At 36.4% G+C, this 23,419-nt stretch overlaps 2 protein-coding genes across 3 annotated transcripts in view; one reads left to right on the top strand and one right to left on the bottom strand.

The window, feature by feature from the left end:
- Window positions 1-65: 65 nt before the first annotated feature.
- Window positions 66-890, top strand: LOC148939372 (uncharacterized). The gene has a single exon (XM_089106859.1). It carries the CDS (start codon window positions 66-68, stop codon window positions 888-890), a length of 825 nt encoding a protein of 274 aa, XP_088962985.1.
- Window positions 891-5,856: 4,966 nt separating this feature from the next.
- B4 (imaginal disc development protein B4) overlaps window positions 5,857-23,419 on the bottom strand; it is a 95,607-nt gene continuing 78,044 nt past the window's right edge. For both annotated transcript variants that reach the window (XM_089106752.1, XM_089106751.1), the window contains exon 6: window positions 5,857-8,061. In XM_089106752.1, coding sequence (XP_088962878.1) covers window positions 7,316-8,061 — 746 coding nt within the window. In that variant the 3' untranslated portion in view covers window positions 5,857-7,315. The remainder of the gene's footprint in view (window positions 8,062-23,419) is intronic.

The following is a 23,419-nucleotide window of genomic DNA, read 5'->3' as shown; positions in this document are numbered from 1 at the left end:
TACCTTATCTGGTGGCATCTGGGCACAACAATTACACAAAATCCTGCCACCTTCACCTCCCGTGAATGGTCAATCTCCAAGAAACCCATCCTGCCGTTAATCGAGCCTTCCAGAATGGGATGCATGCGATCAGACGTTCTGATAGATTCTGGGCTGGGCTCCCCACGGATCTTGTCACTGAGCAGGGCCTCTTGCGTTGTCTCAAAACGACTGGTGGCCTTACCGATGGAAGTGGTATAACAGAGGTTCTGTCTCGACCACTCTGCTCTGCACTAAATCTTCTGATAGAGGGTGTGTCACAGGTAATCTATGGAACTAGTGAACACCATAAGGAAATGTCCGAGCCAAGGCAGCCAAGAGACTGTAAAGACACCCAGATCGTTATCAATTTACTAGAAATAAGATCATCATTTAATGGGGATCTTCAGCTAAGAAACATCACAAACGACCTGACAGCCTACGAACCTGCCAACTTTGATTCTCCTAGAGATTTAGGCCTAAAAACCATTGACTCCATGTCTGAAAAGCTGGTCACTGATTTTTTATTTCGACGAAAACAACAGGTAGTTCAAATTACTACAAAGCAGAATTCAGGTGGAAAATGCAAAAGACTGAACCCCACTCTCCTTTTTCCGAGGTTCATCACGCTAGCAAAGAGGATCAATCTCACGGAATCTGAATACTTTCAACACATAATGTGTTCCTACCCAGCATCACTTTTTGACAGTTGTTGCATGTTCCAGTCTACGAACAAGCTAGAGTTTGCCAAGGCTGTAGCAAAGGCTTGCAATCTTGAGGAGCGCTCTATTCCCCTTCTCAAAGGCATTCGATATCTCCAAAAACGACGAAACTCCAAAGTCCTTGTCCATTATGCTACTTACGTGACCTAAGCCACTATTGTGTTCGACGACTACGATCGTGGAGCTACCATAAAGGATATGGCCCAGCCGAAAAGAAGTCGTATAATCAGCTGTGAGATCTTCTTCACAGCAGATATCCAGCTGAATGTTAAAAACGTTGAGTTCTTGTCCTGCAAGAAAAACAAGGCCAGGCTTATCTGCGCGTTGGCTGTTTCAAAGGGCGATCAAAGGGCTTCGTCGTAATCCAGGCACCAGGTGATGCAGATGTCCCAATGTTCAATCTGCTGTTGATTCTTCCCGGTATTACGAAACTGCCGTCATTGGAGCCGATACTGATCTTCTGTTTCTATTGTGACCTATCAAGCAAGAAACTATTCTTTGCACCTGAGCCAAAGTCAAACAAACCTCCCCGAATATAGAATATTCACTAATTGAAAGAGAAGCTGGGCCAAGAGACATGCCATCTGATTCGTTTTGCTCCCACCATCTTAGGCTGTGATTCTACTTCACGGATCCACAGTCTAGGAAAAGGTCTTAATCTGAAGAAGCTAATGGCAGATGCCTATTTTCGTACATCAGCTGCAATTTTCATGCTGAAGTAAGCTTGAAAGGAGGAAGTAAGGGTTGCTGGAGAAGACGCTCTGCTCGTTATATATGGCGCATCAAAAGGGGAAAATCTGGATGAACTCCGCTGGGAAGTTTTTAAAAAGAAAGTAACTACTCCTAGCACATTCGTCCACACAGAACAGTTACCACCAACTTCTGATGCAGCTAAATTCCACAGTTACTGGGTTTTCTACCAAGTTCAGGTATGGAGTGGAGATCCTGATTCTGAACTTAAATCCAAGGACTGGGATTGGAAAAATAAAGATGAATTCTTGTATCCATCGACTGCTGATGTCCTACCAGCCCCTCGTCTGCTTCTGAAAATCGTGAAGGGCTCCTGTCAACTGGAAAGTAGCTCAACGAGATGTAACTGCTTTAAAAACGGCATAGCTTGCACTGCAGCGTGTAAAATATGCAAAGGGACAGCATGTTCTAAGTCTCAAAGAATCAAAATCTATAACGAAGAGGAAAACGTCGGTGCCTAGATATATGTATTAAAAGATCAAGTTGACAACACTAATCAGAGTTTGATTCTGTCTTTCAAGTGTTCATGGAGTTGATTCGATAATTTTATCAGTGTGAAGACTAGTCAGTGTGTTGACAATAGTTTATTCTAAGAGAGATTTTAAATGTCGGCTGCTGAAAACTAGTTTCATAGATCATTTCCCTTTTCTAATATTTTTCATGTTTTAATAGACATCTTGCAATAATTTTTTTTAGGCCGACCCATCAGATTCAGGCTAACTAATTATTAGGTCTCAAAACCGAAAATTTAGCCAGCGAAAAATAGTCTGGTAAAAAAGGGTCACGACGACGAGAAGCGCAAAAACCTCATGTTGATGATTATGATTTTTTTATATATATACCGTGCACCAAATTTGACCCCATTTCGCACTCATCTCGTCTTTTTACATCGCAATAATAATTCAGTTCAAGAAAAACGAACAATTACCGGAACTTAATATTTTGCTGGGAAAGTGAGAAAACTAACACGATACGCAAAAAAACAACTAGTTTTGCGTCAACCTAGAATGTGCAACTTTCGATATTTTGTTCCGTTTTTTTTTCTCTACAATATGGTGTAAAAATGATTTCTGTTGCAATTTATTTGGGGTCAAACTCTAGTTTGCCTGTACTATTTGTTTGTATTCGCCCGTGGAGATGGTGTCAGAAGGCCTCAATCTGGATACGTTTGCATGGTACTGTTAGTAATTGTATCCAGGTGTGCCAAGGTGTAAAGCAACACCTCGGCGATAAGTCCTGCAATATTTAATAACGCTATCAGAGAAGTCTTTCGGCTTTCGGCAGATTCCGTCATACCTAGTTGAGCCATCAATTGATGTATGTCACTTGTCATATGCCGACGATATTCTTCTTTTAGCTGATAATCTTGAGGCACTCCAGAACACTGTTGATGTTGTTTACCACGGACTGAATGAAATTGGCCTTTCAGTTGCAACTTCCAAAACTGAGTTTCTTGATTTTGGACCTGAGACTGCCTCCAATGATACAATCCAAGTTGGTTCAGCACCAATGTCACCTTCCAGTTCATTTAGGTAATTAGGTCTTCCATTAGAACATCAATTAGATCCACAAGACAGCTTATAATTGATTCTTTGAAAGAAAAACTAAGAAAATCTTACGTGTTTTTTGCCAGGGTAGAGGGCCAATTTGATAAGAGAACCCCTGGTCAGTTATATAACGTGTTTTTTGCATCACATGTGTTGTTTTTGACATCTTTTTGGGAACTTTTCCCCGCCTCTGATAAAAATAAAGTCGGATCGTTGTTCTTTACGGTCTGCAAGTATTTTCTCAGCATCCCTATTTGGACCCATAAAAGTTACATGTCCCGACGGTACGGAGTTTTTGAGATTTGTTAAAAAATGGATGAACTGTTACGTAGATTTGCTGACCGCTGCAATAGAGTTGTCGATTTTCCACTAATTTGTCTTCTATCAAGTGCTTAGTGTCGTAATAAGTAAAATATCATATAATTTGACCCTTGTTGTCTGAGTGCTTAAAAGCGTCAATATTTGTGCGTAAGTTTTCTTTTCGTTTTTCCTTCGCTTTTTTTAGTACTCTTCTTAGTACGTCTTTGTTATGTAGAGAGGATAACAATAAATTATTATTATTATTTTAATTTGAAAGTATACCCTTATTTGTGGTAATTAGCGATTGCTTTCAGGGTCAATTCTTTACTCTTTGCAATTTCTGTTCGTTTTGGCTTTGACTTTTTTATTTTATAAGATTTCTCTTCTTGTAAAGTTTGACTTCTTGTATGAATTCATAAATACCCATTATAATATCGTCCTTTACTTTTTGCTGAAAAACTTTGCTTTTTCATTGAATCTCTTACACAGTTGTAAATACTACATACCATAATGAAGAGAAATTTTTCAGCCGCAAACTGTAGTTCTTTTAATGGATGTATTTATTATTTATTTTATTCAATACAGGAGAAAGCCATAGGCTTGTCACATTTTGTTGCATGTATTTCAGCAAAAAGAAAAAAGTTATCTTGACCGGCTATACAAGCCTTGTTTATGCTCTCTGTAATCAGGGCCGGTTTTTTAAGCTTTGACGCTTCTAGGCCAAAGCATTTTTACCGCTGTGTTTTTGCAAGATTTTCGCGGAAATCTCCAAAAATTCGGGATCGCAGAACCACTGAACATAACGCAACTGATGCAGCCAAAGGTAATGAAAGAGAGAAGTACTACCGAACTCTCAGGTGCCATTCTTGGCAGAAATCTGACAGTTCATAAGTAGCCACGGGATTAATGTGTTGTTTTAAAATCGTTTTTCTGTGAATAGACAGCGCGGCGGTGGAGTGCACGTGGCACTATGACTATAAATCACATCAGTCCACTTTTTGTGAAGATAAATTACTCAGTGATAATTTATTTTGCCCCTAGGCCCAGACCTAGTGGGCCTATTGGTAAATCCGGGCCTGACTGCAATGTAATTAAGAAATTCGGCTATAGTAATCAGTACTGGCAATAAAAGTATGTAATAAGTTTTGCAATTACAGCTTGAGTTCTATAAATCTTGCTTCCACAGCAAAACTATTCAAATACCAAAATTAAAAAAGAGCAAACGTTTTATTTCAACAATCAATACAAAAGCACCAAATAAGATCACAGCAGCATTAAACCGGGATGTTATACATAGATTCAACTGTTACAATCTGGTCATCTACAAATTTATGAAACCCCGAAATTAATTCGCTGAAAGTATAAATAATGAAGAGGAATTTTCAGCCTAGCCTAATTCTGTCTAACGAAAAATGCATTTAAACTTCTACCACCACTAAGCTTCCAAAAGCTCGTACTGCATTGGTAAAAGCATAAAATAAAATGAAATTTCGTTGAAATACGAATTTCTATACAAAATAAAGTTCTTTCACAAGAAAACTGATGTTGTTAATAAACAATTACTAATCCAAGCCCCTTTCCCCTATCTGATTGCCTTTTGATCAAGCTTTAAAGTGACGGCGGAATAGAAGTATGTACTAGCCAGTCGTCCTATCACAAATCACGAGACAGAAATCTTTTAGCATCAGTATACATAAGGAATGGGCCACTACTAAACACACATGTACACAAAAACATACTTGGGGAGGGGTGAGAGTTCCAGCATATGTCTAGAGGCGCGCCAGATGCTTAGAAAAAGTTCTGTCGAAATGCCAGGCTTTTTTGTACTTTCTCCAAGTGCTAGTGCAGGGCACAGCATAAATGTTATACAGTATGGAAAATTCCTATACTCTCTATTAAAGAGTTTTGGGACACATTAGTCGCACACCTTTCGTCATGACTCCGCCTTCGCGCTTGCGCCATGACAAATTTTTAGCGCATTGCGATTGGAATATAAGAGACCGGTTGAAGCTATTGCTGTGACGCTTTGGAAAACTTCCCAAACCACGCGCTGTGATGTGTCCCATTTCTGAACCAAATTTTCCACACTGTATGTATGCTGTGGTACAGGGGTTCTACTCGAATGCATATTAGAGAGGATTTTTCTAAACCATTAATACAAGCCTGACTGAACAGTAAATACTAATCATTTATAAGAAGAAATTTACTTGAGCAAACGCATAGGATAGGCAGCCCTCAATGTCTGTAAAACACTTTCAGAAGTTAAGGTCCCATTCTTAAATATGGGAGACTATCGCTCATACATAGTGGCTTTTATTTCAAAAAATTGTACGTTCTAGGGGGTTTACATTTATATATCACGGAAACACTTTTAAATTAAGAAGGTTCTTATAAATTTTAAAGGATTTTATTTCAAAATTCTATAGGATAAAAGGAATCAAGTTAAGTTAATTAGTTTTGATTGGTGATTATCAGATTTTGAAGTTCATTTGAAACGCATTCTTTGGCATTAAAATGTGCTATTCTTTATTAACTAATTATTTATTTTATTCTTTTCGAAGAAAAATTTTATTTCTATTCAAAGAAAAAAATAATTCAATTACTGTGAACTTTAAAAACAAACTTGTCAGTAATGTGACAACATTTCTCAACTAACACTAGATGAGGTCAGCACCACTTGTGGATTATTTGAAGAAGTCCCCAGCTTGAATTTGGCCTTCCAAATTTGTTGTTTTGACGTCTGTATATTACCTCATCAGGCATCTAAAAATTGAGGGGGGAGGAGCTATCAACTTTTTAAACTATATTTACTGAATCTTAATTGTAAACGAAATCTTGAAAGGCTAAGGATGTGGTCATCTATTCAATAGATACTTTCCAATAGATCCTATTGGGAAGTCTATTCATTTTAACAGAGCAATCGTGCTTTTTTCCAGGAAAAAATGAAAAAGAAAAAGCAATTCAGTATTTATTTAAGCTTACTGACTCTTCTAGACTCTGTAAGCTTAGTCAGATTCAACCCAGATCCAAATGGGTGCTTGGAGAAATCTGGGGAAGGTAAACAGGAAGGGTGTGTTAAAGTACAAGATGACTGCCGCAAAATACACTTCCCGCCTGAAGGGCCAAGAAAAGGAGATCAGCACCGCTAATAGGGACTGTAAAGTCCAGTGCCGCATCCTTTACTTTGACGCTTTAATTTTCCAAATCTTGTGTCCTTTAAGGAGCAAAAAAGGCAATTATATCAAAAAACCAACCCAAATGGCTGTCATTTGGTGTTGAATGGGGGTATTGACACTTCCCTGCTTCTGACTTTATGACAAGAAAGCACAGGAAAAGGTTGGTCTTAAACAGGACTGTGGATAATTTGGGGAAAAAACTGACGTCTTAGCCCACAATTTGAAATATGAGAAGATGAATATAAAAATTGTTTATTGTTGTAGCTGCGTAACTGCCCTGCATTTGAGATTCACCTTGTGCATTACATCTTAACACTCTGATCCAGGTAATATGCAGAAAAAAGTATTTAAATACTGATCTTTGATAATTTTTTAATCATTTTTAAAAATGATTTTTTAAATACTAATCTTTGATTAGACTATTTCTAGAGCCTTTTTCAACACAAATACAGTAATTGAGCAGCTCATTTGCCAAATCTATTCATCCAATTAAACAAACCATTCATTACCAGAATCACATTGTCAATGATAGAGTCTCAAAAAGATTGGGAAATGGAGTTAATTAATTTTGCTTCTTGGCCAATAATCAACCAAAAGCCCGGATAATCGAAGTCAACAAATCCTCCTATAACTATCAAATTTAAAATTTTCAAAAAATATATATGATGGAACCTGCTCAGCCTGCATGAAAATCAGGAATCTTAAAGTGGTACGTGATATAGACACGGTTTAAACAGCTTTGAAAGATTTCAATTAATATTCTGGTTTCACACAAAATCTTTCCGATATTCCAGCTGAAAATTCACAAGTAACTCATCTCTATATCATTAAAGTCAGAAATTTCCGCATATATGTTTTCTTCTTCTTCTTCTTCAAAACAAATTGCATCAGCCACTCTCCCATATGGTGACAATATCCCTTCATCAATTGGCAATGTCTTTTGGGGCTGCTCACTTCGAGACCGAAATTTCATCAAGTTCTTCAATTTATCTCTAGAACTGTGTCCAATACTATTGTTCTCACTGTCACAACCCGATGATAAAGAGAGACGACTTATTGACAAACGATTGGCAACATTCTCTATCAAATCTGGGGGCTTTATATCTAAACTTTGAATGTGTCTTATATGCTTACTATTTCCATCAATCTTTGAAAATGAATTCCTTGTAAAGAAAGGTTTGACAATATTTGCAGGTGAACCGATTCGAAAATCGAGACCAAACTTTCTTTTAGGAATATCACTTTTTGAACTTATTACTTTCCTTTTATCACAAAGGGCAGATTCAACTAGTTTAGTATGAGATGATGCATCTGGAAAAACAGGAAGGGATGCTTTGATTTGTTTCCGCCAAAGTTCTCCCCGATCACGGCACAACGCCAACGCTTTTTCATACGCATGATCTTTCTTCCTTCTGTCAGGTACGCAAAGACGTTGCAAGCACCATCCAGAATGAATGTCGACTTCAATCATCCTTGGGCTCGCCAATTCAGTGACATTGCAAGCTAAAATGACTTCAGACTTCTTGATGTTTTGCAGTCGTAATAAACCTGAAAATGCAGATTTTGAATTCTTTGCGTAAAAAGTTGTCTGTCAGGTTTGCAATGGCTCCAACAGGGCGGGATATTATCGTATCAGCGGCATTAATGTTGATAGATTTCGTCACTAAATACTATAAACAAGAAGTTACGAATAAATTGATCATGTTTTTTTTTTTTTTTTTTTTTTTTAGCAGTGACGAATTTAAGAAAAAAATATCTAGGGGCAACCTCATCCAAATGCCACGAGTAAAGCATCGAAGTTGTTAAATCCCATATATTATTGAACTTTGATCAAAAACAGAACTAATATTCACATTTGATCAATCTTTGGTACTTGTCTGTTAAACGGAACGCACTCAAGAATTATACTATGTAAGATCTAACAGAAACCGGTTTTCTTTCCTGGACCGGTTATGATTTGCTTATTTTGAGTAAGAGAACTACGATATATGTATATTTTTATAAAATATTTAATATATAGAGGCGGTTAGGGATCAGGATAGGCTGGGTTAGGTATTTCATAAATTGTGTTCTACGCGGCCTGCTTTCCGCAATTCTTTGCCGTAGTTTCCATAATTTTGTTTCTAAAGTATTATATTATCATCATGTTTTGGTATATTTCATTAGGATTAACCTAACTTCACTTATTGAATGCGTTCCGTCAGACAAGTATCCAATCTTTATGTAAATTAATTAAAAAAAGCTCTTTCCACAAAATAAATCTTAAAAAAAGTAAAGAGCTATGCTAAACCTAAGACAAGACAAAATAAAGTCAAATAGTAATTAAAATGTACAACAAGCATAAATTACTATCAATAAATAAGTGAAACCCAAGAAGAGCAGAAATTACAAGAATCAGCTCGAACATAAGACGAACTGAAATTACCGCAAGTAGGTATAGGCCTATCGTCTCTAAATGCCTTCTAAAGACCAGAACGCCATTTACGCTTTGCTGAAAACAATTTTACTTCGAGGGGGTGTGTTTTTATTGGTCGTAAATCAACAATAAAAAGAATGACTATAATAACGAAAGATTACCAAAAGAACTAGTGAGCTGTAGATTGAAAGTTTAATATATATTCATGTTCATTGTTGAGAACCTCAGCAATTTCGGATTTATTACAAGAGAAAACTTTGAAATATATTTTATTTTCAGTAAAGCGCAAACGATGTTCTGGACAAGGCATACATTTTCGAGATCCGGGTTGTCTATTTAAAAATCAGCCTAAAAGCTATAGTAAGCTTCTAATCTGTTTTGTGTTAGTATATTAAGATGATGATTCCGTTAATAACATTAGGGCTGCTTAGGAAACCTACGGTTTGAGATGCGAAAAAAAAGTGAAGGAAGTGCCTTTCTTGTTTCTTATTACACAGGCTACATTTGAAAGCTACACTCTTAAACTCCAACTTGACATTCTGTCTCCATACAAAGACACTTTTTTAACGGTACACCTTCTTCCTGATACCCACTTCACAAGGCCATACCCGGAGGGAAAGGGGTAGGGGCTATGACCTCCCTCCCTCCAAATGTTTGTCTGACTCATAAGAACATAAAAAAAATTTAACAAAATTTTTACAAATTCTTTATGCGTTTTTAAAAGTTTATTTAGTAAAATCTCCCCCTCCCACGAAAAAAAAATCATGGTCACGACCCTGCCACTTCATAACATTAAGTTGCTAAAATTTACAATCCGTTTGTTTCAGCATGGAGTGGTCGCTTTAGTACTGTCTCTTCACACATGCCCCCCTCATCTTGATTTTATCAGACCTTTGCAAATTCCCTTGGTTTTGTAGAAAAAGTTACGTATCCCCATACAACAGACCTGTTATTCTTTTCTACGCAACTGAAAAAGTCTTGCTGCCATAGCCGTATAAGTATTACGTGTGGGAGTAGGGATACTCAGGCATGAGAAAAATCAGACTGCCCCTCCCCATCCTGGAAACTCGTCAAAGCAAATTGGTAGGAGTCTTAGACGGTAATATTTTATGAAAATCGTCTGCAAAGTTTGTTTACCCTTATGTCTATCAGAACGGAGATTTGTTTCATCTTAGTTTCGTTTTAATATAAACATAATTTACTTTTTCCACAGTCCTCGTAGCTCAACATATATATATATATATATATATATATATATATATATATATATATATATATATATATATATATATATATATATATATATATATATATATATATATATATATATATATATATATATATATATATATATATATATATATATATATATATATATATATATATATATATATATATATATATATATATATATATATATATATATATATATATATATATATATATATATATATATATATATATATATATATATATATATATATATATATATATATATATATATATATATATATATATATATATATATATATATATATATATTGGAAGTTTTAGTCCTCTCTTCGTAGGGTTGAAACAATTTTGAGTAAGATGTTGTTCAGAAAAATTTCATTTTGTGTCATGGAGGGCTAAAAACAGCGGCAGAAAGAAAAAGAGCAAATAACATAAACAGGTTTTTCTTCTCTTTTTTTTTGTATTTGATTAAAGTTGCATTTTGTTACTTTTTGTTTTTACATGTGAAGTTAAAGTTTTTTAACCTAGATTTCACGTTGTGTCAGTCTTTGAAGTTTTTGTTTATAATGTTTGAATTGTGTTTTGCTTTAAAATTTTAAATTTTGCATTTAAATTATGAGTTGTTTCGAGCATTTGTTTTGATGGTTCAACTTATTTTATGATGAAATTTTACTTGGAAGAAAAGGTTATGTATTTATATTTGAATTTTGTGGATGTTAGAGTATAATCCGGTTTTGATTTCCTTAATTTAGGTTTGAATATTATGTTTTTTTTCCAGTTATTTTCTTTTTCGTTGGGGATGGAGTTGATTAAGTAAATATTGTGTATTGGGTCTTAGTTTTCTTGGGAAGTATTTTCTCTTGGTAAATATTCATACGATGCTAGTGGGAGAATATTAGGGGGTCAGGTGTGTATTTAAGGGTGCTAGGGGATGGATGGGGCTGGCTTTGCACAAATTTCACGCGGTGGCGCTGTTTTCACAAATCTCAGTGTACATCTAGCAGCGTATTCGAGATCCAGGATCAGACTGGCCCTCTTGTCTTAATTAAAAACCTTATATGTTATCAATGGAAAACTTTTTTAGATCTAAAATTTTCTAATTGGGGTTCTGGATTTAATCTTCGTATATCTGTTAGGTACTTTCGGAGACTTAGTTGGGAAATTATGTGGGATTTATCTTCATAATTGGGGTCCAAGAAGTGTTTGTTGATATGAGTTCCTCTGTTATGACTTTGCATTTTCTTTGTTAAAGGTTAAATTTTCTGTAACTTGGGTGTTTTTTTAAGTTTTCTCACTTTTTGTAGACCAATAAGCACTTTTTTCAAATTTCTGTTTGTAGTTAGATATCTAGATTAAAGTTGCTTTTATTTTTTTTTTGGGGGGGGTTGAGAATTTGTATGTATTGGCTTTAATAATTTTTGTTGGATTTAACTATACGTGTCAATATAAATTTTTTGTGTAAGGGTGTTAGGTCTTATGCTAATATTAATTTTCTCTAATTTTAACGTCTTAGGTTTAGTGTTAGAATTAAATTTGGGTCGTTGGGCTAATAATTTGGAACCTGGGGCACCCTTGCCCGGGGTCATAAATACAGGCGGAGGAGGAAGAAGGCCCCTCAAATGTACACTCAAAAGGGCCCACTGGTTTGTCCACAAGTTCCATGAGTTGCAAACCTTCTCCCAGTAATGGGTTAAATTGCATTGTGATGCAGAACACCATCGCGGGAGGATCCTCTAAAGGAGGACAACTGAGGCAGGGCGTAAGAGCCATATCTATGGACAACGGCCTCTGCAAAGGGCTGCTTTGACCTTTTCGGGGTACCTGCAAGACTGAGGACCTTGCGGTCAACTCTATTCCCACTTGAGGAGTGGCGCCGCTCGAGGAAATTATAGCCTAGTAAACGACACAGCAGTCGCACGGGATTCTGACTAATGGACAATTCTTCTGGGATTGGTATGTTTTGATGGGCGTTTTTGGGCTGAAAAATCTCTTCCTAGCTAATTTATCTATTATGGGTTGCCTCCCCGTAGTAGCATAATATTTGTAGGCATGAATATATAATGAGTTAGAGGAAATAGGGTTGAGATTGTCTGTTCAGGATTCCGAATCTTGTTGATATAGGAGCATCGCCAAGTGCTAAAAACCATATTGTGACCAAGATGGGGCAAGGATTGCACACAACTTCCGTTGATGGAAGTCCCAGGGACTTCTTTCTGTCCGGTTCTAAGCAGGCTTAAGCACTTCGATGCAGACTTGAGAAGATGTGTGATCCCCATCCTACACTGGTATCCGGGATCATTGCTTTTCCTGAGGCGAAAAAAATTTCAATGATTTAAAGAACATGAAAATTGGAACTTGGAATGTCACGACATTAAAAAATGACTATTGTATCAACATTTTGACTGAAAAATTCAGACGATTTGAACTGTATTTATTGGGAGTTTCAAAAGCTTATATCTTAGTTGTAGAAAGCCTGAAATTAGATGATAAAAAATTTTTTTACTCAAGCTGGAAGGATGGGGCACATAGATAGGAAGTACGGCTCACAATAAATAAGGACGCTGCTAAGTCTTGTCTAGGCTGGGACTGTATTAATAATAGAATGCTAATTGCCAATTGTATGACTAGAAAGCTCAGGGTATCATTTATAGTAGTATACGCCCCTGTAGAACCAACTGATGGAGATACTAGTGACTCAGATGAATTTTACTTACAGTTACAGGAGCAAATAGACAAGGTCCCAGGCAGAAATATGATGTTATTACAGGGAGATTTTAACGCCCAGGTTGGTAGAAATAAGGATAGATGGTATCCTAGCTTAGGTAAATTTGGTGTAGGAAAAGAAAACAGTAATGGATACAGACTTTTGCAATTTTGTAGGTATAACAATCTAGTTATAACCAATACGTGGTTTGGTCATAAAATTGCTAATAAGCTAACATGGTATTCACGTGATGATAAGACAGCAAACCTTATTGATTATTTTATAGTAAACTGAAGACTGGCAGGATCAATACAAGATACTAGGGTATATAGGAGTGCTGTTATTGATGTTAAAAGTAAAGATCACCATCTAGTAGTGTCAAGGATTAATTTAAAGCTGAAAAATCGGAAGGGTAATTACCTCCCGAGACGTTATGATGTTAGTAGACTCCAGGATGAGAATTTGAGAGAAACTTTCCAGGAACAGTTGAATACTAAACTTGAGAGTTTAAAATTTGATAATGTGGAAGATGGTTGGAATAATTTTAGAAAAATAATTTGTGAAGTTGCTGAAGGTGTATTAAGGAAGAAAGCTATAACTGCAGCTAAGAATATTAGTGAAAAAGCTTTATGTTTAATAGAAAGGAGAAAGGACTTGTACAAGAATTATCTGAGTGATAGATCGCATAAAAACAAAAGAAATGTAAGGAAAGTGGAGAAAGCATTGAAATATGAACTAAGGAGGTGTGAAGTGGAGGCCATGGATAAAATTGCCGAGGATTTAGAAGATGCAGATAGACGGCATAATAGTAAAATATTGTACTGGCACGTTAAAAAATTGAGAGGTAGTAGTCAATCCGGACTTGTCCCAGTTAAAGATAGGAATGGGGTGGCAATTAGCGATAAGGAAAAAGCTAAAGCGAGATGGGCAGAATATTTTGAGAACTTGCTTAACCGAGATAGAGTTGCAGTAATAAATATAGAGGAAAATGAAAAAGTTTGTGATACCTTGGATGTGAAGGAAGATTTGTTTTGTGAGGAGGAATTAGCAACAGTACTAAAAGGATTAAAGAATAATAAGGCTCCAGGTGCTGATAGGGTAGTAAATGAGTTTCTTAAATATGGTGGCTCTGAGGTTAGAAATAAGTTATTGAAGATTATGAATATGATTTTTGAAAAAGGGGAAGTACCTAACGATTTTAGGAAAACCTTAATTAAGCCACTTTATAAGAAAGGTGATAAAAGTGAGTGTGGTAATTATCGAGGCATTAGTCTGGTCTCTGTAGGTAGCAAATTGCTTAGTAATATGATACTTTTTAGACTGAGAGATGCCGTAGACAAAGTTTTAAGAGAAGAGCAGTGCGGTTTTAGAAAAGGTAGAGGATGTGTTGACCAAATTTTCACTCTTAGGTTAATAATTGAGAAGTGCCTAAGTTTTCAAACACCTTTGGTCCTCAGTTTTATAGATTATGAGCAAGCGTTCGATTATGTTGATAGAGGAGCATTAGTAAAGGTTTTATCCTTGTATGGTATACCAGACAAATACATTAAAGTGATTAGTGCTATGTACGAGAATAACACTGCTGCGGTTAAGGTAGGAAATGAGGTTAGCAGCTGGTTTTGTATTAAATCAGGAGTTAAGCAGGGTTGTGTTCTATCCCCCTTTATATGGATTATTTTGATGGACTTTGTTTTAAGGAGCACAGGAAAGGCAATGGGAGACCACGGAATCAAATGGGGAGGAAAAAGTCTCCTGGACTTGGATTATGCTGATGATTTAAGCATCCTAGATGAAAGTGTGAGCAAAATGAATGAAGTTTTAGAGGTTTTGCGAGTTCAGGGTGCTAGTATTGGTTTGAAAATTAATGTTAGGAAGACTAAGTCACTAAGGCTAGGAATAAGTGAAGATGAAAAGGTGACGTTGGGTAATGAAAAGATTGATCAGGTGGGAAGCTTCACTTACCTTGGTAGTATTATTAGTAAAGATGGTGGGAGCAGTGAAGATGTTAAAAATAGAATAGCCAAGGCTCAGGGTGTTTTTTCACAGTTAAAAAAAGTCTGGAAGAATAGGAAGATAAGTCTGCAAACCAAGATTAGAATCTTAGAAGCTACAGTGATGACAGTGGTCAAATATGGCTCTGAAGCATGGACGCTCCGAAAAGCGGATGAAGGTTTGCTAGATGTTTTCCAGAGAAATTGCTTAAGGATTGTTCTGGGTACCCGGCTGACTGACCGTATTTCAAACAATAGGCTATACGAAAAATGTGGTTCAATACCGCTTTCTAGGTCTATAATGAAAGAAAGGTTGAGGTGGTTAGGGCATGTTGTGCGGATGAAGGATGACAGATTGCCGAAGATTGTTCTTTTCGGCCAACCATCTAGGGCTAAACGGAAAGCAGGTCGTCCCCGTCTGGGGTGTGAGGACGTCATAAAGAAAGATTTAAAGGAAATGGGAACTTCGTGGGCGGGTGTAAAAAGGGTGGCTTTGAATAGATTAGGGTGGAGGAGGAGCGTGCGTAGCTGTGTTGGCCTCAGGCGGCTTGGTGCTGCAATGAGTTGTTAGTAGTAGTAGTAGTAGTATATATATATAACCTCACTTTGAGACTATAAGAAAGTCTAAAGCCCGTGCCGCACCATAGTCTCATCTATCGATAAAGAAAGCCAAATATCATGAATGACAATGTAATTTTCTTGATTTTAGCGTCACACGTGCATTTAAAAAGCAAAAAATTAAAATTCCAAGAAATTAGTTTAAAGAGTTTGCACCAACATCAGTTTGTGTCCAACTGTTCTCTAATAATACTAAGTCTTTTTAACTTCTGTCAGGTTCCTCTCCCAGATAGAAAAACCAGTGTTCTAAGTTTCCATCTTTTCTAGTTTTAAAAAGTATATCTTAAACCTTGAGTCTCATTGGTCAGTCAAGAAATTTATGCTTGAAAGTTGAACAATGTTCAACTCGAGAAATTACGAATGGCGGACTTAATTTGCACTGTAGTAGTGCCTGTTTCTGATTTTATCGACAAGTGTGACTATAATATGGCACGGGCATAAAGATAACAAACTGTAAAATTACAGCTGAGTAAGTGCAGAACGCAATTCATTCAGGTAATTATCCTTATTATTTATTTTAAACTTACTCGGAAAGTATGAGCTCTGAGCGTAATTCTAACGTTGCTAATAAGGCAAAAAGTAAAACTGAATCAGAGTAATAATTATTTTAGGAGAACTGATAAAAAAAATAATTAATTACTCATACACAATTGCATTTAACTGGAAGTGGATGCTGACTAAAAATAAATAAACAAATAATATTAAAAAGTAAATAACAAAAAAAAAGCAAGAGAATAAGACATTACAGAGTATTAAAATATTCCCGAAGTATCTTGTGGTTAAGGATGCACTGGTATGGGAAAAAATTTCGTAGTTATAGATGAATTTAACGGTGCAATGATTGACTAAGGGGTGGCATGCTAAATGGCAGTGAATGGAGATGTGGCCCAGGGATTTATAAAGAACTGATTTCTAAGTAAGCAATGTTTTTTTTTTGAGGGGGGGGGTTGAAAATAAAATAAAATAGGCAAGTTATATAATTTTATTTAATTCAAAGAATTGATTAAATTCACGATTTAAAAGAATAGTTTTGAAAAGTCATGAAATCTAATAAACATATCAAATACTTTAAAAAGACATTACTAGAAAGTTAATAAAAATTGGTTTAAAAACTTTAAAATGTAACAGTGGCAATTCTGCCTTCTTTGAAGATCTCGCTGTCTCAAATACATAATTATGGTAATTTTTTATAAACAACGCAAGGCAATGTGATGCAAAAATGTGAACTTAAGTAAATATATTTAGCCTAAGTTGGAGGCGTGCAGTTTGTAGAAGGCTAAGGCAACATGGCGTGATAAACCCATATTTAAATATTTAGAAATACTGCTTGGAAATCATCTTGTTCGGTCAAAATCAAAGGAGATGTCCCTCAACATACACTCTACATTGGTCTTTCCATGACGTAACATAAACTTATGTAACGTAAAATTCTAAGCAAAATTTAAGTCTACCTGACACTGCCTACGTTGCAAACAAAATTGCTCCTTAATATTACGTAACATGACGGAAAGTCTTAAGTTATGCTAGTGTGAAAGATTCTACGGCGTAGTGTGAAAGAACCATTACCATGTACGCTTTACATTTGTGGTTTTAAAAAAGCAATATTTTCTGATTAAATTGGGTTTCGACTAGCCCCGATCTTCTTCACAATATTAATAAAATATTGTGACATTGAATAAAACTTAAAAATACTTGATGAACAATTTGCGCAATCTTCTCCCAAAATAATCTCAGAAAATCAATACCATAACAGCATCGGATGAACGCAAAAAGCCATTTTTTGGTAAAAACAAGTTTTTACACTCAGCAGCCACGATTTGTCTTTTTAGGAACAGTAGGCCTAAAGCAATTATATCTTCAGATTTTAAAGAGGATACTAATAAAAAAAAAAGGTACGGGTGTATTAAACGTACTCTTTTATATACTGCTAAAGAAGTCAAGTTTGGTTAATGCTAATGAAACAAAATAAAATAGGATGAATATATAATAGTTTAGAAACAAATTTGGGCTATATATTTGTACATTAGGGGGTTGGGGGTGGGGTGGGGTTAAAGCATACCATATATTAAATACGTAACCTAACCCAACCTAACCTAGCCTAGGTACCTTCCCCCCTAAACCCCCAAAAACAACAGTTAAATATCGTAAACGCAATGAAAACTACTCTTTGCATTCCACTTCTTAATAGCGGTGTCTTGAAATAACCAGTCTGGCGGGTATCTGTCCCGGTATCTGTAGCATCTCCAGCTTGACATTCCATATACAGTATATAAAAGGGTACATTTAATGCACTTGTACCAAAAAAGTTATGGTCTGTCATGGGGTTCAAACCGCACTAATTTCAAACTTTCAACGACTTTATTTCTCAGAAAGTAAATTCATAATTTAGAATTTTCTTCATAATTTAGAATTTTCCCAGTCTAATCAAGGATTATTTTCTCGTATTTTGATATAAATATTCTACTGAGATTTGGTTTTCATTAAGTTTATAGAAACAAGCTAGATTTTCAGTAAAGTACAGTATAAAAATAGTTATGTTGTTTTGAAAATGAAAAAAAATGAACCCCCCCCCCCCCCCGAAACTCTTTTTCCAAATCGTACAAAAATACATGTAAACAAATTTTTGCACACAGAAATGTTGATAATCACTAATCTATTGTATCTCGCAAATGTGAATTGAGTATATGTCACAACCATAAAGGAGTTGGGCAGTGTCAGCTCAGTTTCTGACTTTTTTTTTAGTGAAGAGATTTTGTAAAATGAGGCGATTTGAAATACGAAATAAAAAATGAATCGAACACAAAAAACCGTTAGTCCACGTCCAATCCTTGTAAACGAGGCCGGTTCGCACACTGTTGCATCTATAAGGTTTTTTTGTTTTATCTCTTACGGTAACGCAATAGAAAACCAAGCATATAAAAATAAGGTAATAAATTTACAGAATTGACCAAATTCTTAATCCAGTAACTTAAGCGTCTAAAAAACGAGATCTAAACGGCGATTTTTCTTCCCTACATAAACGTCTATGACATTTTAGTGGCAGAAATCAAAGTCTCTATGGACGGCGATCAGGGCTAAACCACTCAGCCTTATTTTTCCCGTTGAAATTCTTAGCCAAGGTTTCAGTCTTCCAAGTGTAGAAATGCTTCTTTCCGAAGTAGCTGTACTGAGAGGAAATGCTACAAGGAGAGCCAAGAGAACAGAAATATTTGAAAAAAAGGGGACTCGTATTTGTGCACATGATTTGCTTTTCTTTCATCAGGACTTTTTCCCATTTCCTGCGCCAAAGCTCAACCAATTTCGTCCATTAGTCTAGCTCAGGAAAAATATCGCCATATGACTCAGGCAAAGACTCCAATTCATGGTGTTAGGATCAACAAATACAATCTTAGAAGGGACAAGGATGCAGAGATGAGACAACAGATACTGGTGGACTCCAAAGCGCTGTTTCAGCTCCGGCAAAAGTAGTCTAGAAAATAAATAAACAGAGAGACTCTACTGTGAGCTAGGAGCTAGCAGATCAGGATCGCCAAGCTGAGAGTTCCTTCTACCCTCCCCCCCCCCCCAAAAAAAAAACCTTGATAAAACCCTGACGCCGGTACGTGTAGCATTACTCCTTTTGACACATGAACCCAAAACGATCCTATTTCCACTTTATATCATCAGTATCAGTAATTACATCATCAACCTTTCTGTGCACCCAAAGAAATAATTACACCACTAATTCTAAAATGAGACAATCCGGTTCTATTCTGAACAAGAAAACGTTTGTATTCAAAACCACGCACAAGAAAACAATCATTAGGTGCTATAATTACAGCTTTAGCTTAATTATGGATTAATTTATAGCACAATAATTTGCACTTTCTGTAACTATTACACTGATTCTAGTAGTTACATATAGGCTGTCATTGCAAGATAATAAGGTGAAAGCTGTTGACAGGCAAATTATATAGTAGATTGGTCTCAATTGTGACTTGGTTTTGGCGACAAGAGGTTTTATATTTATATATGTTCTGGCGATAAATGAAAGTTCAAATAGGGATAAAATCCTTTTAATTGACAGTGATGATGATAACAGTGATAGAAATTCACAAAAATACCAAATATTTCGGTCACATATAAAGTGACCGTCATCAGTAGTAAAACTGATGACGTTTTCGAATCGACGTTCGACGTTTTCGAAAAATCGCGAATCAGTTTTACTACTGATGACGGTCACTGTATATGTGACCGAAATATCTGGTATTTTTGTGAATTTCTATCACTGTTACCATCATCACTGTCTATTAAAAGGATTTTATCCCTATTTGAACTTTTATTTATCGTCATGGAAAGGCAGTGTGGTCTCCGAAATTATCTACGTTATATGTTCTGGATTGACAGTTCTCATTCTTTCTTTTTGTTTTCTGGTTCCTTTGATATGTTTTGTCTTCCCATGCTTGTGCATTACAAATGAAACATCCGATGATTCGTATACAGAGCCATTTAAATTGTGGATATCTGAAAATAAATTGTATTTTGCCCCAGTCATTCTCATTTTTGTAACTGTTTCAGACAGCCATCGTCCACTGAAGCTTCTTGTATCCAAAACTCAAATTGATATTCCACCAACAATTGTTTTCGATTTAGCCAATTATTATTTTATCTTATTGATGAGTACAGGTGGCGATCTTCCCTTAAGATTAATGGTATTTGTCATGAGTATCTGCAGGGGAGGGGTCAAACAGAAACGTAACCCCCTAACCTCTTGGAAAATGGCAAAATCTTGTTATATTCTGAAATGTTATGTACTTTTCTTCAAAAGAAGAACAAGTAATAAAAACACCCCTTTTCATCCCCCCTTTATTGAAAAATCTTTGCAGGGTATTGGTCCCCATGCCATTGAAAAATGTGTGTTGGTGCCGTTACATTTTGTGCCGCCTTTGCAGACAATGTAATTGCAGACCAAACGGGCCCTAAAATTTTTAATTTCATCCAAAACACGAGTTGATCACAGTCTTTGCTTGGCAAAAATATTGCTGTTCGTCCAAGCCAATCAGCATCCCCATCTGCTATGCCTCTGATCCCTAGTTGATATACTATGACCAAGGCCGTATCCAGGGGATGGGAGAAAGAGGTTTGAACCCCCTCCGAAGTTTTAACAGACTTGTATTAACGTAACCAAAATGCATATAAACACGTTCTTAATGTGTTTTTAAAAGCTTTTTTGTAACCGAACAAAAAACCCTGGATACGCTCTTGACTACGACTCTGTCTTCGTTCTTAAGTCTATTTTCCTGGTTCTACCTCCAATACACACAAGGGGGCTTAATGCGTAGCGTCTTAATCCAAATATCGTGTTTCAACCTTGTTATAACAGCCATTAAATCATTTAGTTCGATATTTATCTTTATGCCATACATCTACCATTAGGTTTATAAATAAAAACCCACTGCTGGGCAAAGTGTCATCTTTTTTCCAAATAAAGGAACTGCGGAACAAGCTATAGTTTCGTAAACGACGTGGAACTGACCTTCGACTAAACACTTATGTCGCAGTGACACTAGTTTATCTATCTTTTTTGTTCCTAATAGCCTCATTAATTGTTACCAAGTAATGTATTGCGTTGACCATGTCACATGCAACAACAATCGTGTTGTTAGATGACATTTGGAGGGTGGCGATACAAACAGAGCCAGGTCTTTTTAAAAAAAATAAATGATTGCCATTCAAACTGACTTTATTGGGAATAGAAAAGGTAAGAATACTCATGAGTAATTGTTTGTCTGACCCTATATCAGACAATACCAGGAAAAGCTAGAGGATGTGTCGACCAAATTTTTACTCTTAGGTTAATAATTGAGAAGTGCCTGAGTTATGAAACACCTTTGGTCCTCAGTTTTATATATTAAGAGCAAGCGTTCGATTTTGATAAAAGAGCTTTAGCAAAGGTCTTATCCTTGTATGGTATACCAGACAAATACATTAAAGTGATTAGTGCTATGTACGAGAATAACACTGCTGCGGTTTAGGTAGGAAATGAGGTTGGCAGTTCGTATTAAATCAGGAGTTAAGCAGGGTTGTGTTCTATTCCCCTTTATATGGATCATTTTGATAGACTTTGTCTTAAGGAGCACAGGAAAGGCAATGGGATACCACGGAATCAAATGGGGAGGAGAAACTCTGCTGGACATAGATTATGCTGATGATTTAAGCATCCTAGATGAAAGTGTTAGCAAAATTAATGAACTTTTATAGGTTTTGCGAGTTCATGGTGCTAGAATAGGTTTGAAAATTAATGTTAAGAAGACTAAGTCAATAAAAATAGGAATAAGTGAAGATGAAAAGGTGACGTTGGGTAACGAAAAGTTTGATCAGGTGGACAGTTTCACTTACCTTGGTAATATTATTAGCAAAGACGGTGGGAGCAGCGAAAATGTTAAAAGTAGAATAGCCAAGGCCCAGGGGGTTTTTTCACAGTTAGAAAAAAGTTTGGAAGAACAGGAAAATAAGTCTGCCAACCAAGATTAGAATTTTGGAAGCTACAGTGATGACAGTAGTCAAATATGGCTCTGAAGCATGGGTGCTTCAAAAAGTGGATGAAGATTTGCTAAATGTTTTCCAGATAATTTGCCAACGGATTGTTCTGAGTACCCGAATGACTGACCGTATTTCAAACAATAGGCTGTACGCAAATTGAGGTTCAATCCTGCTTTTTAGGGTTATAATAAGAGAAAGGTTGAGGTGGCTAGGACACGTTCTGCAGATGAAGGATGAAAGATTGCCGAAAAATGTTCTTTTCGGCCAACCATCAGGGCTAAACGGAAAGCAGGTCGTCCGTGGCTGGGGTGGGCGGATGTCATAAAGAAGGATTTAAAGGTAATGGGAACTTCCTAGGAGGGGGTAAAGAGGGAGGCTTTGAATAGATTGGGATGGAGAAGAAGCATGCATAGCTGTGTTGGCCTTAGGAGGATTGGTGCTGCGGTGAGTTGTTAATAGTAGTAGTAGCAGTATATCAAACAATAAGCTCTTCGAAAATCTGATTTGATTCTAATTTCCAGGGCTATAATGAAGAAAAAGAGGTTAAGATAGCTAGGTCACGGGTGAACGATGAAGAATGACATATTGCAAAGATTTTGCTTTTTGGCAATCCATCTCTGCCTATCCCCAGATATATAGGTTCCCAAATGGAGCAGGTCCTCCTTGAGTGAAAAGAGATCAAAGGAAGAATTTAAGAGAAATTTGTGCTTTATAAGAGGAGGTAAAGACTGAAGCTTTGAAAAAATTGGGAGTAAAGAAGAGCGTCTACGTCTGTGTTGGCCTCAGGTGGCTTGATGCTGCAGTGAGTTCTTAGGAGTAGCAGTAGTATTTTTTTTTCATTTAAGAATTCTGTACTTTTGGTTTCCGAATGTTCAGTTACAAAGGAAGAGCCTTACGTACACTAAGGAGCGTGTGGAGAAATACTGGTTGCTCCCTGAAACTCAAACTCTCCAGTAGTAAACGTCCCCTCCTTACTAGTGTGCGGATGTGAATCTCTGACGTTGATTGAGGAGCTTAGAAAAGCATAAAACAAATCCGGGACCACCACCTGTGCGTAAGATGACAGAAAAGCTACTTGTGGCCGATAAAGTAAAAATAATCGATGGTGTTATTCGAATTATATAGTATGTATGGACGAGGGAAACATTTCCCCCATCCTCTGGAATCAGGAGACATGGACAGCTAAAAATAACATTCATGTGAAGCCCTGAGAAAGATGATATCCTGCAGAGGTCGTCCCTGGAGAATCTTTGGTGTACAACACTCAAGAAGTCGTTGTGGCGACACACTGTTGTTGCCTTACCACCAGCCAAACAGGAACACTGACCTGCGTCCAGACAATGAAAAAAGGAGACATGCAGATAACATAAATCCATTCTACAATGTGATTGCACCATCTTTCCAGCTGTGCTATGCATAAAA

This window comes from Artemia sp. Qi Xiang Cuo, chromosome 21 (assembly GCF_049724085.1).
Source record: "Artemia sp. Qi Xiang Cuo chromosome 21, ASM4972408v1, whole genome shotgun sequence".
Classification (NCBI taxonomy): Eukaryota; Metazoa; Arthropoda; class Branchiopoda; order Anostraca; family Artemiidae; genus Artemia; species Artemia sp. Qi Xiang Cuo.
The sequence above is the reverse complement of the archived record's forward strand: the minus strand, read 5'-3'. Positions and strand labels throughout refer to the sequence as shown.